This window comes from Cebidichthys violaceus, unplaced genomic scaffold (assembly GCF_023349555.1).
Source record: "Cebidichthys violaceus isolate CVI_PGR_0920_01 unplaced genomic scaffold, fCebVio1.0.p SCAF_11, whole genome shotgun sequence".
In the NCBI taxonomy this organism is placed as follows: domain Eukaryota; kingdom Metazoa; phylum Chordata; class Actinopteri; order Perciformes; family Stichaeidae; genus Cebidichthys; species Cebidichthys violaceus.
In genome coordinates this window covers 15,357,560-15,375,692 of record NW_027176274.1, presented here as the reverse complement: position 1 = coordinate 15,375,692, position 18,133 = coordinate 15,357,560, and the positions used below count along the sequence as shown (strand labels likewise).

At 42.1% G+C, this 18,133-nt stretch overlaps 1 protein-coding gene across 8 annotated transcripts in view; it reads right to left on the bottom strand.

Annotated features, from left to right (window-relative positions):
• Window positions 1–18,133, bottom strand: part of tns1b (tensin 1b) — a 159,825-nt gene that overhangs the window by 69,044 nt on the left and 72,648 nt on the right. For 7 of the 8 annotated variants that reach the window (XM_068705120.1, XM_068705127.1, XM_068705119.1 and 4 more), the window contains exon 4: window positions 959–997. In XM_068705120.1, the coding sequence (XP_068561221.1) occupies window positions 959–997 (39 nt within the window). Of the gene's footprint in view, window positions 1–958; window positions 998–16,848; window positions 17,946–18,133 lie in introns of those variants that run through there. The other variant, XM_068705125.1, reaches the window with a different exon arrangement.

Genomic DNA, 18,133 nt, shown 5'->3' with positions numbered 1-18,133 from the left:
CCTGTGTACTGTCCGACTGCAGATCTAACGCAGTGTTGTGATTACTGCAGTCACGTTTTATCGTTGCAAGTTGATTGACATGACAAATGGTCTGAGCTATCAGCAGTGTAGTAGCAGCATTAACAGACTACAGGTTAAGTGAAGTGTAATGTCTATGTCATATGGAGGCCAACGCAGAGCAGAGCAGCCCTTTCAAAAAATACCCAGAGAGCTCAGCCCAGGCGGCTGCACATCTAAAACAGATGTCTTCATGTAGAAAGCATCTAGTGCGAAAGCATCTGCAGAGGATAATAACATGTTCTTGCTTGATCACTGCAGATTTTATGAAAGAAAAACAAGACATTTCCAGAAATATTTTCTCTGTGAGCGTAGAAAAGTGCAGGGGATGTTTGCTTTGGTTTGTCAAGCACCCAAAACCATTTAAACACACAATATACGAGAACGAGAGTGAGCTGATAATCTCCAAGTCTCACACGGCTTCTAATGCCAATACCAAAAAAGGCAACGGAGCAAGCGTGTCTTTTTATTGCCCTTGCAAAATCACTTTCATACTCAGACTCAGACTCAAACACCAAAAGACGTCATCGTGATTCAAGGACACAGCTTTGTATTTACCTTTGTTGTCTGATTTTTTTGTTTTCATGCCACAGCACCTAATAGATCCAAAAATCTTTCGTTTTGCAATTTTAGGAAAACGAGAAAGAAACAGCTGCAAAAGGTCGAGTAAATTCTCGTACATTTACATCGGCCCAGATCACAGGTTTGTCTCAGGGGCCCCCCAGATAATGGTTCATTACGTGCAACGGTAACTACCTTGTTAGTGTGGCTGATAGCGGCTGTTAGTTTCCGACCCTGTTTGCAATAATTCTACACCAGGAAGGAGCCAATAATGCCTGCTGAGCACGTACAGCATGGAAGCAATTACTAAAAAAAACCCCAAAAAAAAAGTGTTACTTACCAGCTCATAGTTTGTTGCAGGAACACAAGATGAAGACACCTAAGAAAAAAAAATATAAATGGTTAGTCATATTGTTGGTTGTATGCAGTTATTTTTTACATGATACTATAAACAGCCAAGGACTGCATTTAGGTTAAGCTTCATGACTTTATATTTTGAAAGTCCACCCAACACGATTCAGCCCAACATGACGCCAATGTTGTATTCCACAGCTACAGTATGTAGGCGCAGATGCAAACCAGAAGGAGGGGACAGGCTTCATTAGACTTACAGCTGCACTAATCAATGTTTTTATATTAATAAAAATGACAAACGTGAAAGAGTTCACATCAGCCTCATTTCCAGCAACAGTAGACAGATGTTCCCAGTGCCCAGAATAAATGTTGACATTGTACGTTTCTGCAAACCACGGGATACGTCGAAATTGGACATTTCTGAACTAAAAAAAAACATTTCATTAATGTGTTTCATATCAGCCACTTATCAATGCTTGCAGAAACGCACAATGTCACGTGGTTAGCATTGTGAAATCATTGTTTAGGTTAAGGCAACAAAGCTACTTGAAAAAAGAACATGGTTCGTGTTAAAATAATATGTTACAATGTGATTACCCCAAATAAATATGAACTGCCCTGAGCGGACTTTCTTAAGAAATATTACAAAACAAGTGTAAAGTGAACATTTACTTCAACACAGGATACTAACAGCGGTCGCCTGGGTAAAAGTCCTTTGTCTGTATCCACCACACCTCCCACCCTCTCTTACAGGAATTTCTTGTTATTATACCACAGAACTTTCAATAACGCTGCCTGGTATAACTTTATAAAAGTGTTGTGTTTATGGTAGCTTCTTTTGCTGACCCCCCAGTTTTAAAAAAAGCCCGTTTATGACGTTCTCAGTGTGCTGTATGCATTAGAAAGTACAGCGTTAAGCATTAACACTACAACAACAGCTACAGGACTCAGAGAAGGACAAGGTGTTGAGTGTTATGTAAATGCATTAACTTGATAGAAAAGCTTAATTATTCATCTCTCTAAGTAGAACTCTGATCTCACATACTCCACGATATTGTTGACCACAGCTGAAGTATCAGCAGAAGTGAGCCAGTGGTGGGGCTGCTCCAAAAGAACTCATGATCTGTCAAGTGCCCGGGCTAATCCGATTACTGTCCGACAGTTTCCATGGTCATTCTTTGAGCAAGAGCATGAGAACAGAGGCTGATAAACAGGAAGAATATAATGATAATGGCCTCTAACAGAAGATTCAAATGAAGTGCTTCCAGAATAAGATGGCCCTTTGATGATGACGAACACAAACAGGATGTCATCACTGATGTTTCCTTCCTGTGTATGTCTGTATTCTGCCCCTTTGCACTCCTTATGCCATCATTCTTCTGACACTGCACACGGAGGAGAATCCCTACTCACTTCATTTTCCCCAGTTAGCCATGTACCAACACCATCTATTCTGCAGATGGCTGACAAACAATAGCACAGGGCCAGCTTCATGATTCCAGCAGGCTTTTGACTTGTTTGTATCCTTCATCCTTCTTTTATTACTATCAGAGAACTGTGTCTGTTCCAGCTTTGAAAGATTATGAAACGGAGTTATCACAACCGTCAACCTCTAAAAGCACCCTTTGTCTTTGCGCCTTCTCTACCACCCCCCTTATCCAAGCCTAATTGTGTCATTGCATGAAGACGAGCCTTCTGCTCGGTTGGGGTCTGCTTTTCGTTACTGTTGAAGGAAGCCTATTCTGCGTTTGCCCGCAAAAACAATTTTGACCCTCTTCCTCACATCTTACCGTTTTGCCTAACTAAAACGCTGTGTGCTTTCGTTAAACTTTGCTGCAGCTTTACAGCATGTTGTTGGGCTGAAACTGGACCAAGAGTTACACACATGCTGATTGTATCACAGCTCAGTTCAGATAGTAGATTTTTGGATTCAAACATTACCCTGAGATGCAATGATACCAAACCGATATTTGATTTTTGTAAGAGATATACTGAGCATGACTCCTTTTTAAAAACAGGCTCAACATATTTGTATTGGCATTTCTGTACTGCAATGTCTTGTTAACTGATATGGATGTTTTTGCAATAAGTCAATATTGCCCTACAGGCCCCAATTCCAAACCAAACCAAGTAATTCTAAACTAACAAAGCCCCAAAAAGGCTAGTAATGTTAAGACATTATCTAATTGGAGTATCCACCAGTAGTGGATGCTTCCGACCACTGGATGACTGCCATCGCTTTGTTAGGGTGGCTCATTCGATTCACAAACTTGTTGATGTGCAAGTCACCTTGGCGTCATTGAAGTCTCTTTTAGAGCTGTTACCCCATCTGGAATACAGGAATGAAAGTTCTACAGGAAATTACCGTTATCTGATTACATGATTTGGTCCCTTTTAGCAGCAGAAGCAGCTGATACACTGATATGACAAGCGGCAGTGCCTAAATTGAAGACATGCTCCAATACACTGGCGCTGAGTACTTTCTCAAGCAAGTGTGTGGGATGTCAAGTACAAAATGTTCCTCAGTGACGGCTGTCGGTCACAGTTGCCCAACAAATTGTCCGATGTATCAACAGCCTAATTGCATGATGGCACCACAGTGGAATGCGTCTCTGTTTTTTGATAATTTCGTCTGGCACGGCGGAGTGTGTCTGGAGTTGACAGGCTACTGTATCTCCATCTGGCTCAAATCACCTCCACTGCAAGTTATCTGAACCCTCCCATCAGCCCCCTCCATTCCCCATAACCCCCTTCCCACACCATCATCCTTATCGCTCCACGCACAACGACATGCCGTTCTTCTCAGAGGCCCTGCTCCTTGGGGTGCCCCTCCTCCTTCTGCCCTGACTCCTCTGGCCTGGTCAGTGTTTCCACCTGACTCTGCCTCCGCCCTGAAAGCTGTTGACAGCTGGTCCACCTGCAGTCCGAAAACATCAAGTATGCTCGCATGCACAATAGTAGCCAAGTTATGGCCAGGTTTCTGGAGGATCCTGTTTACACGTTTGAACATGTCAATCTCTTGCCTAAAGAAATCTGATAATGACCCAGAGATGCAAACTGTTAATTAGTTAGTAACGCTAACAAACAATATGTTGATAAGTGATAAAATGACATACTATTTTATCTTGTCGATGTATAGTTTGCTACTATTTGTGTTTACAGAGACACTTGGAGCCTGTCCACTACACTCCACACACCACATCCTCCAACACAGGTATTTTCTCTTACGTTGCCTGATCAGACCTCGTCAGGACTGTGTGGGCGCGCACAGACAGTGATGACTAACACGTCCCTACCTCTGTTGTTAGTGTTGGTGTGCCTGTGGGGGAGGACAACTTAAACGGTCATATACGTACATGAATATCCACCAGAATAAGCTAAGCTACAACCCGAGCAGGGGCCTAATACTGTACCAAAATGAGCAAATATAATGAGCCATAATATAAGACGGACAATGCTACAGGAACCATATATTTTTATATATATATCCACGAGCCTTTTCAATACCAATCAAATATGTGCAAGCCCACAAACCAGGTGGAATTGCATTGAGCTAAGCTTCTTTGCTTTGCAAGTATCGAGGCTTAGAGTTGTCCAATGCTTAAATCTGAATTCAAAGAATCAAAACTGGACTTGTTGGTTCATAATTCATCTTCTAGTTGAGCAGTTAGCTACCTTCTAGCAACACGACCGCACCAGTAGAGCCCCAGAGTTCTTTTGCTTTAGTGCAGTTGTCATTCTGAAGGAACCATACAGCCATGGCAATAAATACAATGAGCACTGCTTCGAATGGGCAACCTTTTATTCAAAGATTAAGCCGTCAGATGAACTGGTACATCCGATACATTACTGTGAAATTAAAATCCTGAAATGTGACTTTACAGTGAAACTGTGCCAGCAAACAAGAGGGAAAAACACAAAGAGCCACTTCATGAACAAGTCTCCTCTCCAAACATCTAAAAGGCTAAGGTAACTGACATTTAGTTGAATGCCATGTCTAATAAAATTCATACTTTTTTTATTTGCGCAAAACAGAGTTAATTATGTTAGCGATAACATCAGTGACAAGTTATCCAATGACGCCAGTGTAATAAAAGCTCCGATGTGAAGGTCAGATTGAGCGAGTAGGTAGACTGCCCACATCAGAATAGCTCACATTCTCCCTCATGCTAAGTAGTTGCCTCCTAAGTTGATGCAGGAGTGGAACTTTGCTCTGTAGCCAGTCTGGTTAAGCAGTCACAGCCAGGATCTCCCAGAAACCACAGGGAATATTTATCTTAAGGCAGGGGGCAGGTGAGCACTTAGCAGTGGGTTAGCCACAAGTCAAAAAGTGGAAAATCATAGCTGAAAAATACTCCTCGCAAAATACATCTTATCTTAAAAGTATGCATTTTAACATCTAGCTCAAAGCAACACTGTTCTTAAAGAGATAGGTCGCATTATTTGAAGAGGGGTTGTATGAGATAGTGTATCACAGACTATGGAGAGGGGTTAGGGTTACAGACATGGAAGCAAAGCAGTGTACTGCTGTGGACCTAAAGAAAGTCTATATCAGTTTAAGTGTACGTTATATTTAGAATATTTTGACGGGGAACTGAACTGAAAGTGAACTTATCTGCACTGTTTTTTGTTAATGGAGTCTAGTGGCTTTGAAGAGAACATAGATAAGTTTCACTTTCAGTTCAGTTCCCCCGTCAGGAATGGGCGGTCTGACGGCAAGATAAAGCGGTGAAAATATTCTAAATAAAGCGTACTCTTGAAGTCTGTTCTGAGTGTATTACCCAGTGAAACGAAACATTTGTTACAAGAATGATTTAAATGAAATCTTTCGCATTTGACTGGATCGCTAAAAAGTTCATTTCATCTCCTCTTAAATCAGATATTGAATATTTTAGGTGGGCCTTTCTTTTTGGTGTCTAAAATACATTTACTGCTGCCCCCGTCCACAGCAGTACATTGATTTGCTCCCTTGCTGATGCCTCTGTCTGTTTCTACAAACTGGCAGCGTGGCTATCACCATCTACTGTAGGTAATACACAATGAATATGGTTATATACTTCATACAATCCCACTTCAAATCATCTAAACTATCCCTATAAATGCATCCTCACAGAGCTGCTAGCATGTAGTCTTGTTCATATTGTATTGTCCAAGAATAAGTCAATTAAACGGATAAGACCAGATCTATCTTAGAGCTCACATGCCATACGTAAGAGTACTTTCAAGCTATCACCAGACTAGACGAGTGCATGCCACTGGCCTACAACTATACTTAAATGTGTATTTTTACATCTGAATCAAGCAGGCGATGTAACCAGAGGCTTCTGAATCCTGTTTGATTTCAGATGAAACCCTACACAAAGCCTTTGTCCGGGCTCTGCTGTGCGTGGGGAAGAGGCCTGGTGAGCGAGCGTGTGCTGATGTTATCGGGAGTATTCAAATGAGTGTAATATAATAAAGAATAATTGTGTTGTTGCATTCCGTACATGCTTGTGTTAACAGCATTAAACAAGGGCCCATGTCCCGCAGCCAAAGCCCATGTCAGAACTCTCTAGACTTCTGGGACAGCGTTCACATGCATTCAACTTCCTGCTAGCTACTGACACACTCCAGACACAGTCATGTTATGTAACCGCTTCCCAGGTCGGAATATGTTAATGACCCTCGCTAATGACAGCCTTAAATAAGTGATGAATTGAGTCATTATTTGGGTATACAACGTGCAGTAAAATCTCTGCGATGCTCTATGTCTATAAATCTCAAACTGAATTTGGAAAATCAAACAGCGGAGTGATGAATCGTGACAGAGAAAAGCACATTCCAGCTTTACTCAAAGCAGGGAAATGATTGCCACGCAGGTAAGCTCGTTCCAAGCGTGGAAAAGAGCGTGGGGCCGTGCGCTGCGGCTAAAGAAACTTTCCCCGGCCCTCTGCGCTGGCATATAAACACACCGCTGCCCTGAGTGCTTTTATGTTTATCCAGCTTCTTGCATCTGGCACATCCCAGCAGAACTATTCCGTGTGCAAATTCAATTTGTGAGCCGTAACCAGCAACAGAAGGCTTTTCTGCCGCCGTGATGGTGGAGTGTGCCAGAGTGCAGGTCCGCATGGACTTATTGGGATGTTATCAAAGCACTGAGGGATGATGGGAGAGCTCTGGTCCAAGTGCCCATGCTATATCACTTAGTGTTTATCTGCTTCTCTATCTATAATCCTTGATTTCTAACAATTTTCATGCATCTATACGTTTCCTGAATGATTATTTACGCTCTATGTCCACACTACGGCTACGTTTTTATTTTGTTTTTCTTCTGTCAGTCTCTGTCTCTGCAAAAGTTATGGCCTCCGTTTTCCTCTTGAGAAAGTTGTGGAACATCTCAGATTTATTGAGCAGGCTGGACTGCAGGACATGGATACGACTGAACGGCCGTCTCCGAACGTTCCCCGTCTCAGATTTATGTTTCGTAGCGTAAGAAGCACTTCAGGAATGGCAGCGCATGTGTGTGTTTGCGTCTGGTTCTGTGAGTATGTCTCTGTGCATATGGATACTTTAAGTGCTAAGAGTGTACTGTATTCTTGTATACACTACAATGTATTTAATGTGGATACAATACAATAGTTTAATTGAATACCCCTGGTCTAAATGACTAATTGACTATTTGAAAATAAAATAAAATGTGTGTGTATGCATCATCCATGCTATATACTGTAAATGAAAGCGTCATGGAAGTTTCTGTGTGTGTGCACTGTTTAAAGATTAACGTCACTGCAGTATCAAAAAGCCAAACAGAGATAAATCTGTGATAGATCAAATCAACATGAAGATAATAAACATAATAAATAACACATACTTTACGTTATTCTGCTTGTGTATGAACAACCTGAGCCCTTGCCATGTTTCTCCTCCACGGCCCCGGGACTCAAAGTGGCCCTCTGCCGACCGGAGCGCCTGCTCACTCTCACCCCGTCTTTGTTGGACAGGACTGACGGCATGGAGAGGGGAGAAGCTACGGCTTGTTTCTTTTGTTCCAAAGTTACAGCGGGGGTCACGTTCCCTTCCCAGGCTCTTTCAGATGAGTGCTGGTATTTACCAGCACGCTAATTTACACATTTAGCATGGCTCTCACTGTCTGGCACCAGGCCAAGTGGTGGAGGAGGAAGAGGGGGCGAGAGAAGAAGGCAGCCCCGGAGGATCAAGGGGGGCATCCAAAGTAAAAGTCCCTTGCTTAAGGAGCGGGTTGTATTTTTGCTATTGTGCTATCTCTATGACACTTTCTATGATACCCATATTTATAGCTCATTCTAAACATACGTATAATGCATTAGAATCTGCTTATAGCACTGTATAATCATAGCTTTAAGCACTCATTAATATTCAGAATGATTTATAAAAATAAACACAACTAATTTTTGCAAGAGTCCGAGTGAATTAAAGGTTTGGTTTGAGTAAAGCAAAAAATAATCATTAAATCTATCCAAGAACTACACAAAAAACTGATTTTCACTTTACTAATTGTGAAAATCAATGTGTGGAATATTTACAAGTGCTCATAACTATAATTATACAGTGCTATAAGCAGATTATAATGTATTATATGTATGTTTATAATGCATTGCAGACAGAAAGTCAATCCAATCTTATTTCAAGTTCATTAACGTACTGAAGCAACTCTTTAGCATGTTGGACAAAGTGCTTGTTTTTTTGCTGTCTTACCAAGAGAAAGATGAGAAGATCAATATCTATTTCGTCTCTGTACGTACTGTACAGAGCATTTGGTCTTGGAGGTGTTTTGATTAGCTTAGCTCAAAAACAAGAAGCAGGGGAAAACTATGTCAGAAGTGAATAATAGTCTTTCAGCATCTCCCCCATTTCATATCTTAGTGACACTGTTGAGATGAAAACATTTTTCCACATGATGTCATTGAACATCTGCTCAGTCCCAGGAGATATTAGGAACCAGTATAAAGACACGCACTCAGATTAGTCAAACATGAGAGACTTAGATGAAAAAGGGTTAAAGGAATGACTTTAGATATTTATTTAAGACTTACAGTATTAAAAATATTTATATTTGTGTCTGATAATCTTGTTCCTCATCAAAAACACAAGACGTCTCCAACTTCATTGAACAGTCCATTGAGGTTTCGAGTTTTCACATCACATACAAGGTGAGCACAGAGAAAATTGTCCTCCCTCGGCAGATGAATGTAAAAACAAACGCATGAATCATTCCGCACAGTGAAGGTCAGACATCACAGTGAAGTTACAATAAGCTCAACACATTTTTGAGGGACTGAAAAGAGGAGAATTTAAAGTGTAATCTACCATTAAACCGCGAGACTGACTGTCAGGTCAGAAACTAGACCCAAAAATGACGGAAATTATTATGTATGCCTACCACTGGGCCTGTAATGCACAGAAAGATAGCCACAAAATATGATATAATGGTTATTACAGTTATTATGGTAATTGTGCAGACTAATATTTAACATGGTAGGGTTCAGGATTTGCCACAGTCCTAACCATAGTCTTATATCACCATACTGTGCTCTTGACGACAGGCCAATGAAGCAGGATTTACTTGACAAAATCAATCTCACCATGAAGTCTATTTAGTAGCTTTCAATCATATCACAGAATAGTCATCATGGAGACGACCAGAATTGTGTTTAATGTTCAAATCATCACTTTTCTGGGGACTAAAAAATGACCTCACAGGTTGCTTGTATAAGCAGCGCACTTTGATAGTAAAGGAGGAAGTCAGCGACCGTGTAGGTAGGAGTGGATGAACGGGTCGAACAAACACAGGACTTTGACCCAGGAGACCGGTGATCGTGTTCAGTGTCAAACCAAAAGTCCACATCTAGTTATCTTAACTTAACTTACTCACGTACTCAACGTAATTGAACTTAGGTCACATACTAACGTTGACTTGCCCACGTAACTTCAAGTTACGTAACAAATGTACTTATCTAAACTCAAACATGGTCTTTTCCGAAACCTAACCAAGTAATTTTGTTATCATCAACCAAACTAAACAGCGAGGTCTTCACAATGTTAACCACATGTTTGAGGTATGAGGAAGTGTTGTTCTCCTGCCACCGGTAGTGGGTTGTATCAAAGGGTTGGAACTTGGGACTTGTTAGAGAAGATGAAGATCATCTACTGGACCTTGCGGTGACACTGTTTTGTCAACTCCTTAAAGACTTTCAATTCTGCATTGGTTGCAGTGCAGTGGAAGTGGAAGCTTGTACTGTATTTGCTGCTGTCTTTCTAGGCTATATTGACTTTGTATGGGAAGGAGTGCCTCAATCTCTGAAGGCAGGAGGTTGTTGTCAGGAGGGAAATTGGACAAGCTGAGGCGAGCCTGTGCTAAGACTCAACCACGACAAGATGAGCTATTAACTTATAACTCTGGCAGAAAGCCCGTAGGAGGGAAGGATATTTATGTTAACATGCAAGGATCTTACAGGCAACTGCTGCACTAACTCACACCTACACACATTACTGTATGGAATGACAGATGGATGGACAGGTTCAGGTTTCACATTTGATCCCGCCAAAATCTCTCCCTGTCTTTCTCGTCCTGCAAGCAGTAACCACTGCTGCACAAGAGCTGCCATAATAAATATTAATAATATGTCTCAGGAGACAAAATCCACAGTGCCATTAGCAAGTCGTAAACAAGCGGTGGAATAAAGGCCATTTGATGTAGAAATATCCAGCATGGCAAACATGCTTTTACTGTAGGTACATCCTGACTACCATCCAAAAGATGCAACTTTGTTTTTGAAAGCATTGTTACGCTTGTTGCATAATGTTTTATAAAAAAGTCCACTAAGGGCTGTTGTACTTTATATATGGTTGTTACGTTAGGTTGTTACGTTACGTTGTTACATTGTTACGTTGTTACACTGGGTTGTTACGTTGCATTGTTACGTTATTTTACATTGTTACAATACATTGTAACGTTGTTTCGCTACGTTGCTATGTTACATTACGTTACATTGCATTGTTCCATTGCTATATTAGGTTGTTATGTTAATATTTAAACATAAACAAAGATGTTTTTTCCAATCTTAACCAAGTAGTTTTGTTGCCTACAATTAACCAATTATTTCACAACATTAACCACGTGTCGTTGTGCGCTTTTGCAAGCATAATGCAAAGCTGAAGAAATGTATTTTTGAAATGTTTTTTTAGTTCGGAGACATGTTCTGTGCGACTGGGTTGGTTTTGGCAAATCTCAGCTACAAGGAGAGATTTTGGGACCTGGCACCGATGTTTCTTGTCTTTCTGTTCGAGACCAAGCCCCCTTCCCCATCAATCAGCCATGAAAAGCAAACAACAACATGAGGCCTTTCTGGCAGAACCAAGAAACCAGGTCTGCTTTCTATAAACATTCCTCAGAGAGACATGAAGACTTGATAAGTAAGGAGAAAAAAAGTAAAACAACCTCTTCACCATCCCAGTCGAACGCTGGCACACACACACACACACGGGGCACATACTTCACATAGTGTTCATATGGATGTCATATGGAATCAAACTGCACTTTCACTGATGTGTTTAGTTGATTGAATCAAAGCTAGCTGATTGTTACGCTTTCTCCAGCACCTTACCATGAAATTTAATTTCTTCATAATCTGAAAGATGTCATTTTACCTGTACAAAAATTGTACCTGTGCAAGGCTTGGTACACATTCCAGTGAAAAAAATACATTTTAATTCATTTTTTTTCCAGTAAAAAATAATATATACACACTCATCTGTGGACTGGATTCATTGTAAAAAAAAAAAAAAAACAAGGTTACGGAGTTTTGTGGAACCAGAGTTCAGAAATGGTTATTATGGGTATTACATCAAAGTTATACAAATACTATCAAATTCCATGATGAAAAAATTAAAACCTTAGAAAATAAATGCCTCCACCTACTCCATCCTGGTGACTGTACTTTCCAATAACGTCTAATGCAAGTTGATGCCTTGAGAGCATAGCCAGGAGCTGCTTCTCCAAATCTGCTGTAAATCTCCAAAAAAGCTGTGTGCAGTGATGTAATACGTGACCACAGAGGTTCAAAGCGATGGCATCTTGTCAAAGTCCATTAGATTCACGTCAAAGTATTAAAGTCAGCAACTAAATCCAGAGTTACGATAGAGACCGACTAGTGTGGTGTTGGTGGTGAATTCTTAAGATATGACATCATGAACCCTCGCCTCTCTTATGCCTGCTGAACAAACACACTAAAAGACGTCAAAACTGGGCTTGTTGTCTGTCTCTTTCTACTTTAGCTATTAAGTTTGTGCAAAAACTAGATCTATACTAAGGATTTCTAGAAATGTTTGCAAATTGTCCTGTGAGGTCAAATAATTGGTCTTTTGAGTTCTCAACACAATCTCCATGTCAAATTTAAGTTAAGTGTGTGCTGTTGGTTGACTGATCACCAGCAGATCTTGACATGCTCAAAATGCTTCAAATCGCTACTTTTTGAAGCGGCGATTTGCTCAAACTAAAGCATAACATCCAGAATAGCCATCCTCCAAACAATGAAATATCTTAAACAATGAAATTGAAGGACCCTAAAGTCCAGTATGAATTGTTAAAAATGTTTACCATCTACCTTGTTTACTGTTGAGTACCACACTGATACAAAAGTGTTCCATACCATACACAGGAAAAAGGGTTGTGGGAGAACCTGTACTCCGTAGTTCCAAGGAAAAGATTAATGTCCTTCTTACTCAAAGCTTCACCAGTTAGAGAGACTGAAATCTCACCAGATTAAGGCTGCCCCTAATTCTACCTCTCCACCAACGTACACATTTTAGCCCATGCATCTGAGGGCAACAAAAGATCAATAAATCTATATATCTGAAAATTCAAAACTCTCCCTATGGCCAAAACATGAAACAACTTCAGCTGAGTTTCATTGGAAAAGCCACATTCAATAAAGATCAAGTTGCTTTGAAGCCAAATAGGTCTGCATTTATCAGATGGAGCAATGCAAGAGTCAAATAAGGCCGTCTACCTCTAGACAGTTATGCTATGTCTACAACAGCTACAACATGTTACAAGAAGACATAGCCATTGGTTTGGGTAGTTTGGCAAATTATTGGGCAGCCATCTTGGTGTTGTCACGGCAAATGATGAACAATGTCATTTGGTGATCAAAGATGTATATATCTGCTGGCCAAACTAAAAAAAAAGCCATGTCAAAGACTGGGAACATTTGTTTCCCCTTCCTTCTCATTCCATGACTATGAAAATGCAAACGCTGTTTAAGAAAAGGCCATTATACCAGGCTTTAAGCTTGATTGCACGGAGCCATTTGAAAGATTAGCCGTCATTAAATGTTTCACTATAATGTTTCTCTTTTTAGGGGTATTATAGGAAGTTCCCTCTACTTAAGGGGTATTAGACTGTGAGGGTCTGCAGAGAGCTTTGGTCTGAGTGTGCTGGCACCAGTTATCACTGAAGGACAAATGAGGAGAAGCAATGATTGTGGCCAAGTGGTTTCTTTTAGATTTGAGCTCTTTTTGAGTGGAAACCAACAAAGTCATCCCAACGTCAATAAGCTGTTTGAGTTGTGGCAAGACAACCAAACAACGAAACTGAAAACATTACATCAGTTACAAGTGAACCAATGAGGCTTGATTTAGTCAGCGTTGGTGGTCTTAGTTGCTTCTTAAAAGGTACTAAGCTGTTACAGCCTCAATGCAGTAAATTCTAAAGGGGTCCACTGTTCATTTTAACTGCAACATTAGTCTCCAGATATGTTCCTTCATACACTCTTTAAACACCTTCCTCTGGGCCTATGACAGCAATTTCTCATATGTGCCAGACGACCTGCTAAGTAACTACCGTAAGTGAAACATATGACGCCCTTGCAAAACGTGACGCTTTTACTGTGCCTTCATTGGATACTATTAATCACGCTAAAAGCCTAACTGTAGGGCATGATGCTTTGGCACGGCTACAGATTATTTATGTTGCTAATGTATTGCAGGCTCACAGTTTGTGCCAGCATTTAGTCCAGAGGACAAAGGGCATAAATAGATTGCTGCGCACACATTACAGTTCTGCAGAACATTTTGGGAGGATAGAAGAAACAATATAATATAATTTGTATGACATCAGGTGGGATATGTGCTGTATAAAGCCAAAGATTGATGTGAAACAAAGCTTCCATTCTTATAACAGGAGTTCAGACAGGCATTCATCAAACACGTCATTTGCACAGTCAGTGTGTTTTGTATCAATGGGGGAAGATAATAAAAAAATAAAAATAATTCAGAGGTTAAGCTGTGTCTGCAAGAACTGACACACACACACACACACACATACCAAGGATGGATTACATCAGCAGAGAAGCATGAGAATCCATGCTGGTGGTTTTACATGGTCCACAGACCCACTGCCTTATCCCTAATCCCAGAAACTCACACACACAGACATAGTCACTCAACACACACCTTCCCAAACTGCCCGACCCTGCCTATGTGCCCGTCCTGGCTGCATGTGCGGTTGTGTGTGTCTGCGGTTAGGCATCTATCATGAGCTGCCTAAAAGAGGGACGGGGAGTTGACTGGAGCACTGTTTCCCTGGCAGATGGTAATGATGAAAAATGTCTTCTCTGAAACCCAGTCCGGCACGGGCTCGCTGCCAGTGGATGTACGCCATTCCCACACAACCAGGAGTCATGGGTAATGCCGCCGTCCAGGCAGAACAGCGCTGTGTTACATTTATGTTTGACAAGGAATGCTTAAAAGGAATGTTTGGGTCACACATCATACAAGTGACGACAAATTTGACGTAAAATACCGCATATTACAGCATATAAAGGTGTTATACTAACTGTGGATCAAACGCTGCAGTTGCCAGGAAAAAACATTGTTGGCATAGTACGTTTCTGCAAACCACAGATACCTTGAATCCGAATGTTTTTGCATTCGGTCAGAGCGGTGGACACAGTGGACGATGCGCAGAGCAAGTGACGTAGTACATCAAGCGATCGTTAATGAAAGTTACGTGGTTTAATAAGGTATAAACAGCAACAAGGAAAACAGTCTAGGTGGGTGGAAAGGGTGCTGGATGGGTCAAACAAACATAGGACTTTCACCCTGGATACCGCTCTTCGTGTGACACAAGGCTGATATGAAACGTATTCATGAAACATATTTTTGTTTCAGGAACGTTGACGTTCAACGTATCCAGCTGTTTGTGGGAACGAACAATGTCATAATTGTTTCCTGGCGACTGGGTTGTCAAACGTCTATGTGAAATGTGATGGATCACTCGTAGTGATGAACCCACACAGAATTATTACACAACTCTTTCCCTCAGCTCTCCTGAGTGTTTAAGCTAGGAGTACTGGTTGGCCTCTGGGTCTCTTGGCACACAATGAAGATGCCATGTACAATATAGTCTGCTGTGCACACTGTACTTGACGGGACCTTTGACGTGACAGGGTACATACACAATGCACACAGCGCTGGAGGTGACAGGGATATACAGTAAATAGTCGTGTAACTTTGACTGAGTTGACTCACTGGCTTGGTGCAAGACCGGTTAATAACTAGAACATCATAAGGAAGACACCAGCAATAACCAGTGGGACCTGCATCAGGCTGCCATTGTATTCAAACAGCTCCATTGAACTATGGTAGACTAATGCATCTATTAGAGCCATATTTTGAGAACAAAAAGCAATTGAAGGCTTATCTTACATAGCATAATGTGCTGGCAGCACAACATCCTCCTAAACAAATAAGAATCCATTAAGAAGCCAGACACACACACACACACACACACACACACACACACACAGGGTTGACAGGGAACACCGTCACACTATGACCCTTATTTTTTTCCCTCTCAAATCTGAAGCAAATTGGAGGCAATTGTGACTCACTCTTAAGTGCCAAAAATTCCAAAAGTGCAGTCGGGTTTTCTCACGCCTGGGGCGATGTTTTCTGTGCAACAACTTTTGCAAGGTCCTATTATGAAACACCACTGCGGCTGAGTTCATGGCTGCAGACACACCGACACTGAAATCAGTGGAAGAAGGCTAACACACACACACACATACACACACACACACACACACACACACACTTTCTCTCTCTCGCGGAGAGCATAACAGATTTTTCACAGATGAAGTATGACTTTCTACCACAGATGCGTGTTGGCAGTTTCTTTTCCGAGCTGTGCTCTGACCTCGGGGTCAGAAAGAGTTAGGTTTAGACAGTACAGTGAACACAAAACACACACTGAAGTGTCCTCAATAGGTGCCGAGAAGAGAAGAGACATGCGCCACCACCGTCATTCCAGCCGTGACCGTGGGCCACCGACCACAAAACATGGTAAGCCGAGGAGACCACACACACACACACACAGGCACGAGTGCTCCAGAAACGAGCGGCGCTTCGCACTTACATGTAGACAAACAACGTCTACAGTGATACAACACACACAGATTCAAACCTCTCTCTCTTACATGCTCCTTTATACACAGTCCTGTGTATCCACACCAGAACACGTACATACTCAAAACAGTGCTGTGCTGTAATCACTTTTTCAAGACGCACATATCCAGAAGAATGCACATTCAAAATCTACTGTCTGGATGCATGTGCAAAAGCAGAACATGCAGTAAAACCAACAAACCATTCTAGTGCCGCACCAGCGCCAGGTTACATACATGCTTCAATAAAACGTACATCTGAGAGCGCCTTAAGCTGTCTCCCTTTCAAATTAAGCAAATCCCGAATGTGGAGTCTGTGAGACAGAGCAGAGCACAGCCAGCGCTCGGGACAGCCGGGAGCTCCAATAGCAGACAGGCAGCAGATCCTTTCCCCTCTTACAACCACACTCCTCACCTGAAACACTGCGGTGGCCATCCTGTCTCAGTGTGCGTGTCGTTCTCTCTTTCACTCTTTTGTTGTTGTTTTTTTCTCTCTGTGATTTAGTGCTGCATCGTCCTTTCCCTTTCCCCCCTCTGTGCAGCAGAGAGGTTTTCCCTGCGCTCCGACCAGATGGCTAAAGCTAAATCCACTCACTGTTACCTTGGTGCAGCGCGGAGCTGGAGGAGTGTACAAGTGTGTGTCAGAGAGAGAGAGAGAGAGAGGGAGAGAGAGAGAGACAGAGTGAGAGTTGGTGTGTGTGTGTGTGTGTGTGTGTTTCAGGCTCCAGGCTAATAGGTCTGGCTAGTCTCTCCTTCTCTCACTCCTCCTCCAAGAAAATGAGCATAAAAATGTCTAAAAAGAGTCTTTATGTGAGTGCGAGAGTGGGGAGAAGTGCAGTCAAAGGCAGATCCCACAACATCCCACAACTGGAAACGGCGCAGTGCAGCACTGGGCGCTGAATAAGCAGGCAAAGTCTGGCTACTGGCTGGAGCTATTTCCCTCTCTTTCTCTGCCTGGGTTTTCTCCTCCCTCTTGTTCAGTCCATTTTTTTTCTGCCCTCCTCCCAAACGAGGGGGAAAAGACACATGAGTAACGAGAAAAGGAGAAAAAATATTGAACTGAATTTCCCAGGGAGATCAGGGGGAACGGGGACATGAGCTCGAGGAAACAAAAGCGCAGCTCTTTTCTTTCTCTGTCTCACTGTCGTCCTCGCTCTTTCACAACACACACACACACACACACACACACACACACACACACACACACACACACACACTCCTTCCTCACATGCTCATTTTTCCTTCATTCGCTCCTTGTTATCAACTTCTCAAGTTACAGGTTAAATATGAGTTGCCCCCCCTCCTCTTTTTCTGTCTCTCTCACTCTCACTCACTCTCTCCCTCACTCACTCTCTCTCTCTCTCTCTCACTCTCTCTCTCTCTCTCTCCCTCTCTCTCCCTCTCTCTCGCTCTCTCACTCTCTCTCTCTCTCTCTCTCTCTCTCCCTCTCTCTCTCTCTCTCTCTCTCCCTCTCCCTCTGTTTCTCTCTCTCCCTCTCCCTCTCCCTCTCTCTCTCCCCTCCCTCTCCCTCTCCCTCCCTCTCCCTCTCCCTCTCTCTCTCTCTCTCTCTCTCTCTCTCTCTCCCTCTCTCTCTCTCTCTCTCTCTCTCTCTCCCTCTCTCTCTCTCTCTCTCTCTCTCTCTCTCTCTCTCTCTCTCTCTCTCTCTCACACATGCTCACACACTCTCTCTACAGCTGCAA